This window comes from Botryllus schlosseri, chromosome 7 (genome assembly GCF_051294905.1).
Source record: "Botryllus schlosseri isolate E-star chromosome 7, Bs_hap1, whole genome shotgun sequence".
Classification (NCBI taxonomy): domain Eukaryota; kingdom Metazoa; phylum Chordata; class Ascidiacea; order Stolidobranchia; family Styelidae; genus Botryllus; species Botryllus schlosseri.
The window spans coordinates 6,440,899-6,461,276 of record NC_137242.1 but is presented as its reverse complement, the minus strand read 5'-3'; the positions used below and the strand labels follow the sequence as shown (position 1 = coordinate 6,461,276).

Genomic DNA, 20,378 nt, shown 5'->3' with positions numbered 1-20,378 from the left:
CACCTATATTTGAATATTTTGTATATGCCTAGGGTTACCATACGTCCTCTTTTAAGAGGATTTGTCCTCTTTTTTGAAAGTGTCCTCGGAGGACGCCCTTTTGTCCTCTTTTTTGAGATTTTGTCCTCTTTTTGAGAATTATGGTCGTATTTATAGCAAAATTCGACTGATATGCCGTAAATTAGCACCGAAGTGACGGCCCGGCGGGTATTTCGGGAGCCGAGTGGTAAGTTGACCTTTTTTTAGTCAACCACCCGACAACGTGAAGGAAATAACTGTATTTTGGGCACCGACCAAGAAAGTTAACCTTTCATTTTAGTCAACCGACCACAAAGTGGGAAATATTGACCATTTTATGAGAATTCTACTTCGGTTTTGCAATTCTGAAAATTCTGAAAAAGTGTCCCTTTTTCGATTTCCAAAATATAGTAACCCTAGTATATGCCACATTCGAACATCGCCAGGTAGAACTATAAAACCTACTTTCACTATTGATACATGTTTGCGTTGGATGATTCCATTGCCTTCTGTGATTTTTTTCGTGAGATATCTGTGTATGATCAGTGGATCATTCATCTTGTTCATTTCGTCCCGTGAGCCGTAACTCTTTAGCCAGGCCCGTAACTGCCGCACCCCAAACCCCCCAATTGGGGGGGGGGGCGAGCTCAAAGGGAGCCCAAAATTATTTCGTGAATTAGCATAAATTATAGACTATTTTTTGAATCTTTATGCAACTTTTTCAATTTTTTTTAGCACTGTGCGCGATTTCAGGTTGCCAATTATCTTGATTTTTGGGTTCTCTGCCTCCAAGAAAAAATACGCAAGATTTATAGAAATGGGCATATTGGCGTTGGCCATTACCACGCCACGACGCACCAACACATATAAAGTAGGCCATGTAACAGGCGACTCCAAGAAGGGTGCCAGAACAATCGGCAGCGAGAAAACCTAGACCGAAAAGGACTGCCCTAATGCTGACCGAAAACTTCGTTATAAATACAAAATACTGTTCTGGCAATCTTAACCTCACAAGACAAATACCATCCCGCAGGGAAAAATTATATGCCAGTGAAGAAATACCAATTTCAAATCGAGTGCGTCTTTTAGTTTCGTAGCATACGTTTGGACGATTTTTTTTATATAGCAGACAGGAGGTCACGAAATAACATCATGTTAAGGAGTCATACCAACGGGCCCTACAGTGTCCAAGACACCTCACTCAGCTCTACCAGTAAATCTGATTACGTGAGCAGAGAGAGGACAAAAATTGACAGCAACATATTGCAATTCCCGATCATATTGACCGATTATATTAAAAATGTTCGCGCTTCGCGCGTTCAGGCGAGAAAAGCTGACCAAGTTAACGCCCCCCAATATAGAGGATAAGTAAGTAGCGGTATTAAGCGAACAGCCTGAGGGGGTCTGGGGGGCGAAACCCCCAGAAGTCGTGTTCATCAACATATGGGTGGGGGGGTGGGCAAGACCAACGTTTTTTTTTTTGGGGGGGGGGGTGGCGAACTGCTGTTACGGCCCTGTCTTCAGCCGTGGTAATCGTCACGATCTTCAGTTGTTTTTACTTATCAGAACAACAAAAATAATATACGTGAGCGCACTAGCTTTCAAGCAAAATTTAATCACAGAGCATTCAACGCATACGGTGTACATTAATAGATATCGTAAAATTTGTTTTAAAACCACATGTGCAGGGTATACTTTCTGGAAACCCAGTGAATCGCAAAAAGGACAGAAAGTAAAAACGAATCTATCCATTCATCGTTGTATTCGAGACACCAGCAGAGAATCGTGACGCTGCGAATTCTTGCCCCTTTCAAACTGATATTAAATTTATTTTAGACCAGCCACTGAATAGCCATAATAGAATATGTTATAGAAAAATGAAAGCACACCATCGAAATTTGTCCGCATGATTTTAGAGATCCTTTCAGATTGAAGGTGCCTGGCGCTTCAAAAAACTCTACAGTCTACACGCATATCTTGGTTGCTATAGTTTCGGCGTGAATATTACGTCAGCATGACGGCGCGAATGAATTAGGGGCTGTGAACTGGACACTGACAAAGTTTCGTAAGAAATGTTCGATTCTAGATGACCGCAACTAAAGGGATCCTCCATATATAACAAAATATTCAGGTATAGGCGTGAATAAAAGAATGATGTTGTCGAAACAAAAAGAAATCCAGTAGTGTAACTGCGGCAGTTTTCAGTCTTCGCAGACACGATGATCAGCAACTAGACTCAAAGACTGAATGTTCGACTCATTATTTGTCGTCTCCGCTTCAGCTTCGCTTTGATTATCGAAACCCACACGATACCGCACACAGTAAGCAACAATCCCATCGCGACAGCAATTGGGCCAGCCATCAATAGCCCATCCCACCCCGCGAAATACAACCCCGCGAACACCAGCCCTAAGACAAGCACGCTGCCGCCGAACACCATGAGAGCGATGGCTTTCGCGTAATACCTTTTTTCTCGCGCGCGCCGTCTAGCGTCGAGTCTACTCTCGATTTTGTTCGTAGCTCCTGCGTTAGTGGTCGCTACGCTGCTAGCACCGTGACTCAAGTTCGACACGTTTCTGGGCATCAGGTCTTTGATGTTCTTCTTCGGCCCGTTGCTGTTCATAGAGCCCGGTGAATTCATTGTGTTCTCAGCGAAATCTAGCGAACGCGAGCTGACAGGCGTCCCAGCCCGCCTTTGCGTTGACGGCGATGCTCTCCCGGCGTCAGTTTTGTCTGGTAGGCTCGCACCTTTTGCTAGTGACCCACGGCTTTTGCTTGGCACTATCGATTTGTCTCCTGGGTTGGTTGGCGACGCCGGGCTTGCGTCTTGCGAAGCTGTCGGTACAGCGCTGTAGAACGAAGTAGAGGTGTGTCCGGTTTGTTTCCCCCTTGCCTGCTGCGAGGAGCGTTGGTTAGCTATCTTCTGCCTGGCCCCCGCATGGCTCGAATTATTACTGCTGCCGCTTTTATCTGCGTTAGACGACTGGTCGCGCTGGAAAATGAGGTATACAGAACTTCAATATGCAATTGAATAATATTTTAATAATATAATAGATCCTACTATTTTCGGCTGACACCTGTCAGGAAGAGGAATCAGCAACTAGTAGATAATTGAATAGAACTTGCTATATACCGTCGCATCAAATAGCCTACGATTTCACCGGCATGAATATTCGAATACACAAGGCGAATAGAATATTTGAATACACAAGGCGAGTAGAAGGCTTATAATCTCAATGTACTATTTCATGATTATACGCGAATCCAATGACAGAATTCATTCATTTCATTGCCACTGCCTGCTATGATTCACGCTTCAGAGGATGAATCAAGAACGGTCTTTTCTCCGAGAGTCATGCCCAGGCCGTGTTAATTTTGGCATTTCGGGAACCAAATGCCAAAACTGCCAAAAATAAAAACTGTAAAATGCCAAAAATAGGCTATTTTGGCATATACCAAGAAAGAAGTTTTAGATAGAAATGTCAACAAGTGTTGAAATGAATCTGCATGAAGCGACGGGGAACAAGTGCGTAACGGTAAATTCCTAAATTGAGGCCCATGAACCCCTAGGAAGGCCGTGGCCTACAGTCCAAGGGATCTATGTAATGAGAATGAAAATCTTAGCGTCAAGGCAAAATAGTCGCGAGTACTGAAATCTTGATTTACGATATACTGTGGATTGATCAACCCGGGTAGTAAATGATAACCAGCAATTAAAGGGATGTAGCTCAATGTCAAGGAGTTTTCCTGTTGTTACCTCTCGTGCATTTTTGTTACATCATCAAGCCGACACGCGCGACGCATGCCGCATTTAAGTGGACGTGTATACGACACGTGTATATAATTTCATTTACTTTCCACTTGTTAATGAAAATGCCAGCATATCGTGCAATCACGTGCAATCTCGTTGGACAGTAGCAGGGTTACCGTACGTCCTCCTTTAGGGGGAATAGTCCTCGTTTTTGGAGAAATGTCCCCCTTCGCTCAAATGTTTTTAGCCAATACCGTATCGTTAGAAAATGGGTAATTCGGGAGTCGAGTCAAAGTGATGACCTTTTTTTAATCAACACAAGATTTCCAATAAATGTTTAAAAATCAATTGTTTTCAATTTCGGTAAACTAACTTTCCCGATTCCAAAATATGGTAACCCTAGACAATAGGGATATATTTTCATCAATGAACAATTGAACATACACATTTACACAGTGCAAAATCCCTCAGTCGCCAAAAAGTAACCTCCATCAATGCCTACCATACACAGGTCTGCAAACATTCGGTCCTTAATTTTTTTCATATTTTTCATATAATATTGAATATTACAGCCACTCGCGATTTCTAACCATTGGTTAGGGAGGGAAGGGCAGTGATTCAAGCGCATAAGCAAAGATTTTGAATTGTTATCATAAATGGTATTATGTGTGAATGCAGGTAATTATGCATATGCATGCATATCGAATCGAAATAAAATTTGAAAAATGTCAAAATAAGCTATTTTTGATATTTTTTGGCATATGCTAAAATTAATACGGCCTGGTCATGCCAGTATTAATCTAACAAAAATATACTACCGCGCTGCTCCATGCGATCCTGTAGTGTAACCGTTGTGTCGTTGTTTCCGCAGCTGACTTCGTCTAACGTTCTTTTAATTATTACAGTGCTACACCAAGCTTTGCCGAATTGGTTTATTGATATGCCTGTTACTACCCCGTTAACTCTTGGTAAGGTTCACAAGATTTTTTTTTTCGATTATAATTACTTCTGTAATGAATGAACAGTATCGTTGTTCATAAATAACCTTTTTTCCGGATTTCTGCCATTCACTGATTAAGTTGTCAGGTTACCCTAAAAAACGCTGCACACCAAATTAGGTTCAATTCTAACAAGTATAAGCCGCCGCAGAGCCAATTAACATTTTTAATTTATTAGGAAAGATTTTCAAAAAAATTCTAATTTTTCTCTCAACCCCATGAAATTGTTGAGTTGTCTTCAAAAACGTTGCAAAGTTGACTCAATTCCAACTAGTATAAGCGGAGTTATTGGAGTTTGTCGTAGATAATTCTCGGATTATCCACCAATCAACGATCGATCTTAATCAGGGGTTCCCGGTGTTCATGTGGTTGCGACCCCAAATATCGATTTGAGAATGATCCGCAACCAACCTCTCAATTTGGCGTAATGATTAGTAAAAATGGTCCGCATGTTCGCCTAAACCAGTGGTTTCCAACCGTGGGCGTTACCGTCTCCCAGTGGGCGATTTTGAGAAACAGAGGGCAAAAATAACAAATGGGGCGTAAACGTACGAAGGTGGCGAAAATGTTAGAACGTTCAGTCATATATATTCAATTGCCCGGATACCGGCACAAAATACACATGAAAACAGGTTATTCTGAGACTGCCGCGAACTTTGACTGAAAAAGGCCAACTCGCCACAAACTGTCCTCAGATGCCGAGATCATCACCCGCGGAAAGTCGACATTGTTATTTTTTAGTCAATTTACCAGCGATCAGAGTTAGCTGTATAGATTTCTCGTTTATATGACCTCTTTCTCGGATCAGAAAATATGGGGGCGAAAAATAGATGTAAGAGCTTGATAAGGGGTCGATGAGTCGAAAAATGTTGGGAACCAATGGCTAGACCTACTCATTCACGGTGGGAAACATGTGGCTATGTGTGCACTGTGAAGTGTGAATGTATACTGTTAACACAGCACTACCGGCCCACTTGTAGTTTTCCTGGAAATATATCTATGCATCCGACCCTTTAATCTTCAATGTGGTGACCCTACATCATTCTTATGCTGTAGTTGGTGGCACTTTAAAATGACGCTTATTCGACTGAACTGATACCTTGTTTGCCGGTTCGAATACTTCAAGGGTCGGGAATTTTCGGAAATGAGATTCCAATATCATCCCGTTGATTGGCATTCTCGTAATAATAATTGGTATTTAATGTTCGTCTTCGTGATCCCCAGAGAATAGACACGGGGTTCGTGAGCTCTCGTTTGGAAATCCCTGGTCTAAATACTAGGTAAGACATCTGAATCGGATCAGTCAATCGAATCTTTTTGACAGCTCGAGCGCACATGGTTCAACTATGTCGTGCTTACAGATGACCTGTGGAATGATTAATCATGCTCGGAAGTAATCTGTGACATATCGGTCAGCCGATTTCGTTGCGAACTACTTCCCTTTCAGGAATAGTCCAATGGTCAATACAGTTGATGTTTGATAAATAGGCCACTGTCCGATTTGAATTCGTCCTTAAAAATCCGATATCGCCGCGGTCCCCAATTCACCTGTCTCCGCTCACTGGATGGAGCGACACATACGGTTTGAATTCTATGATATGTCAACACACCTTCAAAATTGAAAAAGTTACACCAGAAAACAAATGATGATAATAAAAAAGTTATCAAGATTTCCAACCAACTTTGTCTATTTGCAACGGCTACACCGGTGTGCTGATTTGACGTCAAAGCAGTGCGGAGCATTGAAGGAATATTTAGGTTAGGAAGTCATATTAAATCTGTCTTTGTTGGATAACTCGTGGCAACGTTTTGGTGTTTGGTTTCGGAATGAAATTTCAAATCACTAATAGCTTTGCAATTATTCAGCGAATCTTGTCAGATAAAGCACAGTGGTTTACCTCCATTATCACTGAATGCAAACTCTTCCTCTCATTCTGTTTTAAAAGTTCAATTTTCCTGTTCATACTTTATTTTCTTACAATTATCGCTCAATATGACGACATTTTCATGGCCAAATTCTGCAGTTATTGATAGCCTTTACAATACAAATGAGAGAGCCGTATTCACCATTGTTAGCCCGGATATATTCATGGCCTGCGCTGCCGTGATCGATTACAAGTTTATTGTTGAACTCAATGATTTATCATTGAATGATGACAATTGACCATTCACCATTGCTGCGGGTGAAATGTTTATGTTCACTCGATTCGAGCGTTCAATTGCAAAGTTCCAACCCTGTGTAGTGCCATCTCCCCCTAAATTTTAAAAGTAGGGCGTAAACCATGAGAGGAAAGAAACAACACGAAAACAATACGAATATGGTTAATACGTGATAGAATGCATCAATTTATAATCTGGTTAAACCACTTTAGCAAAATGACGAAACGCATGCGCAATCAAAGGCTCAGAGAGGGGCAGTTTGCCCACTCCTGGTATATATAATGGAGTCAACTGTCAAGGCACCTGTCTGTAACGAAACTGAACGATCGCGTTTGAGTACATGGCTTCTAAAAAGGTTTATGAAAAGTGCACACACCATCAATTGTACTAATTTACGGTACAAGTTATTTTAAATTAAGCTATTAACAAACTCTGTATCACATTCGTGTCTAAAAAGTTATATCTTCTCGAAAAAACTCAGTTCATGACATCTTCGAAATTTTGAAACCAAATCTGATCTACAGATGAAAGCACTCCACATGCTGGCCTAATCCTGACGGGCTACTAACTGTTGAAATCCAGATTCAAAGTACATTTCGCATTATGTACATTGTACAATTGTACAAGTCCAAGTCCATATATTCAGTACAGAGTCATATTCTTCCGAATTTTTCAAAAAAATTCACAATCCCCTGAAATTTTACGTGTAAATCCAGATCTTAGATTAGTTTTGCAATAGTCTTAGATGAAAATCCAATACGAGTGCTGCGAAATACTTCAATCTGGTGATTTACCGATTACAATGTGGATTCAAGCATGGCGGCATAATTTATCAGATTTAAAAGTTTCCCAGCTGAATTATTCAGCGATTCAGCGACGTCGCCACATTGTTTAGTGCTTTAGTGTCAAGGGTGACGGTTTTCGAGCCTAGATGACTGACATCAAAATATAGTTCTCTTCCATTACCAAGATATCCCCGAAGTAGGGTTTCAGAATTGCCAATGACTCCACAGCGCGGCCTAATGAAGGCCAAGGCGAGACTTGATTACCTTTCGAAACCGCGCTGCGTTGTTTTTAAAACCAATCATAAGAAAAGGAGTGGTCAGTAACGATGTGAATCTACTTTTTGGAGTACTCACGTGGCTAAGATTCTCGACTACTTCTGCTTAAAGGTCGTGGTTCTTATTTAACTGTGATGCCACAAAATTTAATAGAGCAATGTTTAAGATCAAAATGAGCAATGTAACATTGTAACATGCATCGCAGGTTTCCAGTTCAGGCTGGTTTAATCCTCTCAATTTATCGTGATACCTTGTCATATATGCCAATTATATCACAGTACCTGGTAAACCCCACCAACGCGGTACACCCTTCATGAATGATGACTTATCCTGTGGAGTACGATACACCGTATTGAAAAGCACGTTAGGCCTACGAGAGAATCGCTCTGATGTGGGCAATGGGCATACTTTGTCCTACTGTGTCACCGAAAATGGGACCAATCAGTCCGGTGAAAATCAATCCGTATATACCAGTGGCTTTGTAGTACTTAAGTAGGTTTTATCCATATCTTTTACTTAATTACTTTTAGTTGTATGCTACTTCTACTTTACAGTTATTGATGCTGAAATACCAATTTTACCTACTTAATATTGGCAAGTGGAAAGTATAGTTCTGGATTCACCTCAGCAACGCGTTGCTATGAAGTTAGGTGACTTCATAAATTAAATAGGTTCAATTGGTGTAATGCAGAGCAAATGTCCCCGATTTCATCATTTTACCTTTCGTGGGCTAGGTTGAGTCGAGCAATGAGGATTTTTTTTATCAATATCCATCGAATTATACACTTAACTTGGAAAGAAGCCAGACGGTTAATTAAATAAAATTGACTGAACATTCTTATATTTCTCCCCTTTCAAAAATGCCACCCTCCAATCGCCCCTTCGTTATGTTTGCCCCCCCCCGTCTCTCAAAATCGTACCCAGCGGATACTATCGGCCACTTTACAACCATACTGGTCCAAACTAAAGCTACATCAAGTCGTTAACTGTCCTATTATAATAATTAGTATATCGCTCCTCCTTACTTGCGATTTTAGTGATAAGGAGAGGACTGTCATATAATATAGTTTGGCAGTTTTTTTTTATCAAGTTTTTCTTCCGAAGATTGGGTAGAGGTCGGATGACAAAAGACGCTGTCGCCTCAAATATTCAGTATTGTACGCGTTGTATCGTTATTTTCGTTTCGTCACAACATCTTTTAGATCCATACTCTTTATCTTGGTTTCGCCGATGTCCAATTGCCCGCATCTCCCACCGTGCCGTGCCGAAAGCGAATGCCTTACCCGACTACATGTAATTGTGTCATCGACCCGCGCGCGATAAGCAAACGCGATGCTATGCTGATATCCTAAGCCTCATTACACGATACGGTGTCGTGTTGAGAAATTCTTGAATTGTTCGCGAAATGCTTAGGCTTTATGTAGGCAATGGCAATCTACTCAAAAATCTTGATTCAAGAAATCTGCTTATCAATAACATCCATCCCTGTTAACTAAACTAAATATCATACAGCCTCGTATAATTTACACAAAACATGAAGACCAGCCTCGCGACAGTAGACAGTCGCATGCTTCTGGAATACACGCACTCGAAATAACTGTAACGAACCCGACAAGGCAAGGTCGACGCATTACAGAGAATAAAACCGCGACAATTAGCACTGTTTACATTTAAGCATATTTTGAAAGTGCCTTGACGCAAGATCCTTCATCGCAACGTGCGTTCGATCGCTCAGATCCGCGACGTGTTTTAATAATTGATATCAGTTTGTGACAACCCAAAGCACAAATTTAATCAAGTGTAAATGAAACGCGATATATTGCGCATTGAAAACGAATCAGGACACTCGTAATTCTCTATTTGTCTTTCTCGAAAAGGCCGCAGCATTCGGGCTACCAAAGAGGCTTGCGAAATTGCGCTTTGAATTTTTTGACAGCGTTCGAACTCCCAAACAAATTCTGCAATCATGTCCTCTTATCTTAATCCTAGCAAACTACCCATTTTTTCTGTATGTTTGCGCTGGCAACAATCGAGGTTCCTATCGAGTCTGTCGTGCGTACTATTGCGGACAGCAATTATTCTGAAACACCTGCCATGGCCAATGACCATATGGCCAGTCTACTTTACAGCAAAAGTTTTGTCGAAATAGCTGTCAAATAATATGAAATAGACCTATCCATTACGAGGCAAAATGTTTATATCTAATCAAATATCTATCGAAGCACGCGCTCTGCAGTTCAACTTAATAGCAAAGCAAGTACAGGTGGCTGAACTATACTTGGGCCGAGCATACTCGCAATATACACTATATGCACCTGGTCTGACAAAGTACGACCTCTGCTGCACAACTCAGCAAATGACGGCGCAGTACAGCACCCGTCATATCATTCGATTTTGACGTAGTTAACAGTGCCTCACAGCTGCTAGCATTCTACGCGAAGGCCGAAGGACTATCGTAAAAATTCATATTGCGTCTGAAATGAGGTGGGGTGTATTGTCTTACAACCATATATACTTCGCAGCTGTTCCAATGCTCATTGGTCGCTCCACAACAAAATTGTTGTTTCGACATTGTGACTGAAAACTAATTACAGCACTCTCTATTCAATACTATACCGGTACTGGCCCTGATACAGGCATGGTTTAGTTGAATCTCAGCCAGGTATAGTCCGAACCAATCGGCATGTTCACTACGCGAAAGAGATATATTTTTCGAAAAGAATTTGCGACATATCAATATAAGCACAGTACTCTAGACTTTTACGTATTAGCTTCTCATATGTCTTCCGTAACCGCGCCTAGACTCCAATGATAGGAGCAACTGTACCACGCGTCTTTAAAGTAGCCTAATGTACAGCACAGACTAATCCTGGTAGATAGACTTGTAACACCAGTCAAACACGAGAACACTACTTGAATATCAACAACATATCGTACCGTGCCATTAACGGATTGACTGCCGTAAAGTGCAGCACTACTTAGAAAGTAATAGACTGAAGGCGGGTATACCGACGCAATGCAAAATAATGGGAAACTTCAGAGTTTCGAAGATGGATCGCTTCATGCCACCAACGTGTAGGATTTGGGGATTATTACGTGTCCGCATCTTCAAATATTTATGGAATCAGAAGCAAAATGTATGCATCGCGTAATGTTACTTAGACTAGGAGGATCACGACAATGCATAACGGGCTACGAGTATTAGGGATGGGCACGGCGATTTGAGTACTGGAATCCGAATCGAATATACACACTACACAGTAATCAGTGTAAAGATTTGAGTCTAGTATCGAGAGGCGACATTTTCGAGTACCAAAAGTATAGACACCTGGTCACGAAAGTCTATTGTATTAATGAGAATTACCGTTTCGAAATTATTTCCTCCGTAGTAGCCTCATTTGGCAATAACCCGACATTCGAAACATGCTGCGAAAACTTGCCTTTGGCCGCCCACTTCAGTATTTCCCTGCCCATTCCCCGACGGCTACTGTCAATCGCTTTGCACGAAGTACGAACGACTTTGCATTCAGATTCTTTCAGGCTCATTGATGATTTTTTATTAAGGATCTATAGACCGAGGCATTTATAAAGCAGCATTTTTGAAATATTCCAAATTTTGACTGCCCTATGCCCATGGAGACGACGCTTCTGAGATGTAGTAATCGACTAACAGCGTTACCGGAACGCACTATGAGACAGGTATGGTCGAAAAAAAAAATATTTTTCAAGTGGAATAACTACCAGTGTTTTCTTTAGAGTAGTCTAAAATGCACTTATTTCATCGCCCCGAAGCGTTCATTGTGTTGTGACCTAGAAATGATCGATACTCAGAACCAAATCACTCGGGCACTCAATTCTACTCAGACCTATATAGTTATGAGGGGACTGCATATTCTATCGGAAAGGCAGTAGGAAATCTGCTAACACTATCGTTTGAAATACTGGCCGGGTGTCATGATAAGGGTGCCATTACATGTACCACTACACGAAGAAGTCTCGGGGTTCCTTGGAGGTCAACACACACACTCAACTCGTACATATGATTTGTGATGATACTCTCGTCGTGGTTGCATAGGGCAAGTTTTTGTTGCACTAAAACCGCGAGAAAGTTGCACTTAATTTTGACAAGAGTTGCATTTATAATTTTTGTTGGATTACACTCAGAGGTGGTCAGTAACGAAGTACTTCTACTTTTTGAAGTACTTGAAGTAGATTTTGCCTATTCACACTACTTTTTAAGTAGTTATGATTTTAGACTACTTCTACTTCTACTTGACAGTTTTCAGTTTCATAGGCAAATATAACTGTAGAATACCTATACTTACTTACTTACTTGTGAACCACCACCCCTACTTCTACTTGAGTAGAAATTTCGGTGTTACTTCTACTTCTACATGAGTAGCGACGGTGACTACTTTGACTACCTCTGATTACACTGGTCAACACATATTTTTAGGCAGACAAAGTAAGAGTGCTTTTGGGGGTTCTGAAGAGCACTGATTCCGAATATGACCTTAATTTTTTCAAATTGGCTCTTGTTGTGGAGATAACCCATGGGGCTATTTTGCCCCAAATCCCCCATTTTCGCGGTAATGACTAGATAGAAAATCGGCTTAGTCGTACTATAAAGTTTAGAAAATCAATCTACTTGTTATATTTACACACAGAAGACTCTTTTAAATCAAAATACAGCAACAGCACTATATTTAGGGGTAATAGATTTATCATAGTTACAGACTTTCACAGATATCATGTAGGCTACATAAATAAACTCCAGTCATGTATATAAGTATTTACCTACATGCTCAAATAACGTGACATTAATTCAATCACTTTTACGTCACCCACCTATTGTAAATTTGAAATTATCAGTTGTAATACAATATTATTGTTATATTTTAAATCATAATTGTTTTTGTACGATTTTTTCCTGTAAGTTATTTGGTGCAGTTTCCCGAAAGGTTCCGGCAATGATCTGACATAATATGTTCAATTGTTCATTTCATCTGCCCCGATATCTTTCTTTTATTATTCTGATGTCTTGGTAGAACCTCTCCCTTTGCTAATCAAGAAGATGATCAGGAAATATATCAAGATGACTGAACAGGAAGTGAACTTTTATGCTCATGTTTGTGCTCAAGTTTTCGATATGCAGATACGAATTTTCGGACCAACTGTTTGTAGTTGGGTGCTTTGTGATCATCTAAAAAGTTTTATTCACCCCATCTTAAGAGAAATTACATGCAGTGAACTCCTTCCTAATCTGAAATTGGAATCTTTCATCGGTATTCCAATATACCAGATACCATATTTAAGCTTATCATTTGATAGTGATAGGTATACTCACTTTATTGACTCAGCGGAAAATTATCCATTTACCAGTCAAAAAAATGAGACGCACATGAGTATTGTAGTTAAGCCTTTCAAGGACAAATTTTATAGTTTTATACTCCTCTTTACTCTTGGTAGAATGAACAATTGATATAGGAGAATATGAATTTAAGTTGTGCAGAAGTACAATTTTTAGGCTTGACAAAATGCTTTTTTGACAAACAAATATTTCGCATCATGTCATGTTAATATTAATAGAATGACTGAGAATGACATGAGGGTTCTTCAAAGTCAAATAGCTATTTAGGCGCAGTATAAAATTAGAAAAATCTACGAATTTTTTCCTACCAAGTGAAATATTTAAGGGTAAATACAGTAATTTCGGGCTTTTTCATGGGTATAAATATCTTCTGACAGAGAGCCAATCCGACAAAACTAATGTGATATTCGTAATCAGCCACCTTAAAAACCCCAGAAACGGCTCTCAGATGTTTTGCCTAAAAACCATACTAGAAATAGTTTATAGCGAAGTTTTTAAATCACTCCTATACATTTTTACGCAATATTTGATAAAAGTTGCAGTAAAAATTGGTATGAAAAATAGAGAAAAGTTGCAAAATGCTGCAAGATAGAATCCATCCAAACAGCTTAAAACATCATAGTACAGAGATTCTGCGTATAGGAAGCTGTCGGAAGCCGTAAACAAGTTGCACAAGTTGCAGAAACTTGCCCTAGTAATTACTAATTAGGCCAGATTAGGGACGAATAGTGACGACAGTGTGCGGTGGCGTACATACGGGCGGTTAGGATTCGAAATCGAGAAATTGTCTTTCTGGAGCGCCAGTTTATCTCCAATCCGTATAAGCTCTATTGTAATTAAGTAATTCAATTGGTATCCCGCTGTTGCGATTCGACCAAACAATATGATGACGTTTTCTAAGGTGAAGCCTCGGATTTCTAAACACGTATCTGAAAGGGAACAGCAAAAGCCATCACAGTGATTTGCAGTGAACATTCCTAATAAAGTCTTTGTCTTGCGTGAAAGGTATATTTTAATGATGTTGTTCTTTAGCACTTTTCTGATGCATAACTCAATTTGTGCACCAGGAATCTATAGCAATTCATTATCGGAGTAGGCTAATTAGATGTGTATTATGGTAGATTTTTGTTTTAATGACACAGCGAAAATTTAGGGTTCTGCGAATGCTTATAGATTAGCATAAGTGTTGCGCTTGTTAGTAAAGATTAAATACATGTTATCTATAATATTGAGTGGGTATATGATCTAAATACAATATAATACGATAGCGTGGTCTTGGTATCAGGCTCTTGCTCTTTATTAGTAATTTGGCAGTTGCAGGCAGTCAGTGACATTAATTTGCTCCATAACGTCACGACATTGCGTAATAAAGCGAAACATAAAATGGTCAATGGTCATATATTGGAAAAGGCTACGACGACGGGACTGATTTGTTGTTGTTCACTAGGTCTGGCTCCGCCTTAGCCTGCCACAGAAACTCAAATATTTTGTGAATCTTGCGAGTATCACATAAATGTTGCGATGACTTTATCTGACGCTATCTGGCTGCCCCTAACTCTGACTTTCCAACCTTATCGATTTACTCGAATGGGAGCCCAAATTAACCTTCTATCGCCATCTAGTGAATTCGATTATGTCAATCATGTATCATACGCGTAAGCGGTGCCTTAAATAATGTCTGGAAGTTGACCCCGTGCTACTGGACGACAGTTACGGAATTACGAAAAGGAATATCCGCCTGATGTAAATGACCATTGTAGTCGAAAAGCGCAATGAATGCCACAAACAACAACAACAAGGAATCGCAAAATTCCTACCACCAATAGATAGATAGATAGGTGAGGAAGACACATGTAGGCTAATTGCAATTCCCTAATGGTTTGGAGAATAGCAGTATGAAACATAGGCCTACCTAATTTCTCGTACTCAAAGGCTGATAAACATGGTAATCGATTAAGGTACAAGCAAATTTTCATATCACCATCGATCAAAAAAGGTTAAGGCTGTCAGAACCACGAATGCAATCACAATTATCTTGCTGAAGGGCGAGTGACTTTTGTGCTGGGGACTGCATGGGTTATTGAGTTGTGACAGGCGGATTTTAGCATACATATTTACAATGTTATTGAAAGGGTGAACTGAATGGAACATCAGTTCATCAATCTCTGAGATGAGAAAGGCATCACACTAGCCAGTGGTCCGAGCAGAACCCCGGAAACTGATTTAAGCACTGCTGCGTAATTAAAACATAAGTCAGATGAGACTTGTCTATCGTTCAGACGTGTGAGAGAGAGTGACATGCGTGTGATGCGCATGTTACCGAATTGTCGGCACCGAATAGTCCCGCACCACGGTTATTAAATCAAAGTTTATGTACTGGGTCATATTAGGATAAAAGAGATCGTCGCGGTTAGATTAGTTGACACTAAACTCGATTTATTAAGACGCAGGAATCTTTCAACTAGTAAAATGACCATTGATATAATTCCAAGAATTAGTAGAAGTATCACCGTAATTGTCTACTCGATTACACGTAGAAGTAGCGATTTCAAAGACATGTCCCAAATATTTTGAGTCGAGGTAGAACATGAGGATATGAAAAGGTAGTCCAGTTAGTAGCCTCAGAAAGTCGATTTAGTAAGTGGTTCGCTTACGCACTGTGCAATGTGAATGGCTGTGACTAACGCACACTGACCAATTACACTTTGGTGTCATTTTAGAGGATACATACAGGGGGTCTATCGCCCAGTTGTCATGAATATTTCCCTCATAATAGGGATGCAAGTATATCCCACTACATTCATTCTACTTTGCAAAATTCAAAATGTGAAAATAACATTTGCCTACAAATACGGTTGCAATCAAAACAAACGCCTTTTTGAAAAAAAAAAGAGTTTTTTTCACAAACGTTGTCTAATTATGCTATAATTGTGTGAATGCGTCCGAAAAAACATGTGGTAAGAGCCTACGGACTATTTGCACCCAAAATAGTCGACGTGTACGATGTGGGGGGTTGGAATCATCGAAATCGTCGTCGGTTCAGCAGTTTTTGCACGCATCATTGGTACGGAATGGGTGCTCTGATGATGATGGCCACCGACCGTAAAAATGCTGCATAACGATACAGTCCTGGTTGCGGATATTTGTGGTCTGTTTATGACAGTGATCAGAAGCCCTTTTCGTCGAAGGAGCCATATTTACCCTATATTTCCAGTTGTCAATGTCAATCATCTGTGACGTCACAATTACATAATCGTGACGTCATGGCAAAAAAAAAGAAACAAAGCATTAAAAACATGTTTTAAACAAGGGCCTTGTTTTAAACATATTTGTTTTAAACTGATTTTTTTCAAGTGCAACCATACCAACGAAGCTGAAAATAGGAAGCGGAATTGGTCTAAAAAAAGAACTGCTTGAGTAAGTAGTACAGGTAGGCAAAACCTACTTGAGTACTAAGAAAAAGTAGAAGTACTTCAATACGGACACTCTCTGAAGTTTACTAATAGGACTTTGACTCGGTCTTGGACTTTGATACGACCTTAAGAGTCGAATGCGAATTCCAACAAGGTCTGATCTTGCAGAACCTCTGACGACTATATCATTTGCATCCGAGCTCCGTCAATTTTGGAGCAATCCCGACTCGATATAAACGACATATTGCAAATGAACCCACGCGCATGCGAGAATTAGTCAGAAAGCATAGACTATAGAGTGACTGTACTTTAATATATAGAGATAAATATATTAAACTGCTTTCATCGCGGGTCACAATGTTTGCGGGGACATGAAATATTCACGAGGTCAATGTCATCTTCGTGATGGACGCACCGAATTTATATGACTTTTGGAGACCGCCTGAGTGACACAGCCGGTACCATATGCTGCGATGAGCTTATATTTACGCTAATTGAAACGTATAATGTTGCAAAAGGTGGTAAGAGTAGACTAAACTATACACAATAGAGTCTAAATAAAGAATAGAATACAAAACATAAAACACATTATAGTATCTGCTAACTGTTTTACAATTAAACGTTACACCAAATATGTATAGTCCGTACTCTATTGATTAAGTAGGGGAGATGTGGTACCGATGGGTCAACAATTGGAAAATGATGGCTGGCCCCGAAATGTTCAGCCGAAAACAGCAGATGTTTTGCTGGATCAGCACTTTGATACAAGCGCCACCTATCGCGCACATAAACATGAATATCCGTCTTTTCAAAAAATATTTATGGACGTTCAAAATTTGTTGCTCGAACGTGTCATCGGTCCCCACCCGGTGGGTCCAATGGCACACGACCCGGGGACCTATGACACATATACCCTAAAAAACTCAGATGTGACTACTTTTCTTGCTCAGTATTATAATCTAAGCTACAGCAAGCCAAAGAAGAATGTTTGGTCGCAACTGTCAAAAAATAGAATAAATATTAACTCAAATGTTGTCATAAAATCACGTTTCGATTTATGCTCGTACTTGTAAAGTTGAGGGTACATACATATTGCCCGAAAATCGACAGAGAGTGACTTCCAAATACCTTGTTATAGCGATAAAACATCAAATGCAATTATTACATAAAGATTTTCTGTACGTAGGCATGTTTCATTTGTTTCATGATTAGTATGCTTGATTATTTTGCTTGATTTGGCTATTGTATCATCGGTCCCCACCCTACCAATTTTATACATGAATCGAAAAAAGTCCACTCAAGGAAAGAACTGAAAAAATTATTAGGTGTCATTATGTAGCCTGATACAAGCCCTACACTTCACAATAAAAATGATTGCTGGTTTGTTCGTATTGAAGGTTACAAAGAAAAATGTATATGTCGATCTAAATTTAGTTTACACCCCCCATAACATAAAACATCTGTGAGAGACCCCATAGCTCGTGCACGTCGAATTTTTTTGTATGTGAGGAAAGATTTTGCCAGCATGCAATTGTAGACAAGTTCACGGAGCGTAATCATGGAATTATCATAGAGAATTTTCAAAGTATTTTCGGTCCCAGTGATCCATCGGTACCACATCTCCCCTATATACAACTTGCAAATAATAGATGTGCCCAAATTCAATTGCCCGTAAATATGGGCGCTATAGCACGAGTTTAGACTAAATCTGGCGCTAGCGTCTTGCGCCTAAATACGGTAAATAAACAGGTATAAACTATTACTTTCCTCAGAAACTTATTAAACAAGACCAAGAAAGTCCTTGTCTCTGGCGATTCGTTTAAATGGGGTGAACTGGTATACCTACTTGGCGGATCATAAGACATGGCTGCACATTGAAAGAGCATTTCAAACCCAATGTAAGATACTTATAAATTATTATATTGAAACAAATCTCGAAAACTTACCCGAGCACCAAGTTTACGGCTGGCAGCCACTGCGCGCATCTTGTTATTTTGGTATCGACTCCTAGCATAAACGCGCACTATTGCTCCCCGCAACCAAATGAAGTCTTTCGTACACGTTACTTCTTGTTACATTGCAAATGATTGACACATTCTAAAGTTATAAAACTGAATATCCAGATCACGTTGATGTGCAAATCCCAGTCGATGGTAAACTTTACTCCTCGGTGGAATGAAAGCGAATTGAATTAATTGAGGCGGTGCGAATAACGTCGTTCCACAATCCGCTTTGGCCGTCTTTAGGAAAAATCGATCATAATTTCTTCAAATTCGACTGCAGTCATTACTTATTCTACGTATTGATATATATGTGGTGCTGAAATAGAAAAGACTGCTTCTTGCGTACAATTCCAATATTTTATAATCGCCGTGAAAAAGGTGAAAGACCGCATTAATTATTTCGTAGGCGTCTCCAGAATATTTTATGTTACTTCACTGTTTCAAGCTAATACGCACTCCCAAAATATGTAACACGGTATTTCGTGATGAATAGGATAATGCTATGAGCACTCGAGCAGCGAGCACGAATAGCTTATCAACAAATATTGCTGGTTACAAAGTTTCCATAAACGCGATTGTGGAACGTGAAATCATAATTGTAGCTATATATTGGGTCATTGTCTTTAAGGTGAAGCGGCTTGTCTCCTGCGTAGGCATCAAAGAGGAGGTTTATGAGTAATTGATGAAGCTGCATCCGGCGAGCAGTAGGCTACGACATGATGGATAAAGATATACCTTAAGCTTAAAACGATCCATTTTGAACTGGAGTACACTCGCTGTTACAGATAATTTGATGCTGCGGTTTGGCACCTAAAACTACCTGATTAGACGAAGATACATGCAACAGTTGTCTGCAATCAAGATGAAAGTTTACAGCTCTTGAATCTGCTACAACCCTTTCTTGCTTGGCGATCACAATTGATTCACGAAGGCACGCACACCGGGGAATTATTGGATGCCTTCAATCTTACCAGCGAAGAACATGTTCAGTTAATTAATTTAAAGAAACTCAGATAGCTTCGCGTTGTCGATTTATTAGACCATCTCCGTCTGCGAGCTGGAGAAAGACAAGTCATTGAAATAGTGAGCTACTGGCGTCAAATAGGCGTACACCCGTATCATATGATATTCTTGAGGCGGTTATAAATTATTAGTGTTGCGCCAGTTTAACTCTGTCACCGATATGACGTCATCAAGCATAATAATCAATAAAGGGCGCTTGGAGTAACCTAGGATTTCTCTTCAGTATCCTATTATGTCGAACCTAATGCATCGCGTAGGTCTGTCCATATTTTACTAACTAAAGACGCCTGCTGTAAATTGGTGATGCAAACTGATACATGCAACATATTGCGCGCTATCTTGCCGGGCGCATACAGAGATTTCAACTGACACAAATATTTTGGCTGGTAAATCCTATAAGATTCATTGCATTGGAACACGAAATCCTATGTCCTGATGTAAATTCATTTCGTTTATCTCAATATGCCACCCTTAATCCGCCGATGTACGACCCTCTATAAGTTACATGTCGTGCCCCCACGATACGGCTTTTGATCCCTCACAGTCGAGTATGCTGATCTGGTAGAATCGATCTTCGTTC

At 40.0% G+C, this 20,378-nt stretch overlaps 1 protein-coding gene across 1 annotated transcript; it reads right to left on the bottom strand.

Annotated features, from left to right (window-relative positions):
* Positions 1-1,613: 1,613 nt before the first annotated feature.
* LOC145443248 (uncharacterized) lies at positions 1,614-19,925 on the bottom strand. Its single transcript, XM_080321236.1, has 2 exons — positions 18,719-19,925; positions 1,614-3,010 (listed from the first exon to the last, which is right to left on the bottom strand). Exons 1-2 carry the CDS (start codon positions 18,755-18,757, stop codon positions 2,255-2,257), a joined length of 795 nt encoding a protein of 264 aa, XP_080177362.1. The 5' UTR covers positions 18,758-19,925; the 3' UTR covers positions 1,614-2,254.
* Positions 19,926-20,378: the final 453 nt, after the last annotated feature.

What these genes read in the sequence shown, in the direction of transcription:
- LOC145443248 (XM_080321236.1), bottom strand. Translation starts at nt 18,757, where the DNA reads ATGCGCGCAGTGGCTGCCAGCCGTAAACTTGGTGCTCGG. An exon ending in GCCGTAAACTTGGTGCTCGG is followed by an intron (nt 3,011 to 18,718) that starts GTAAGTTTTCGA and finishes CTCATTTTCCAG; the next exon opens with CGCGACCAGTCGTCTAACGC.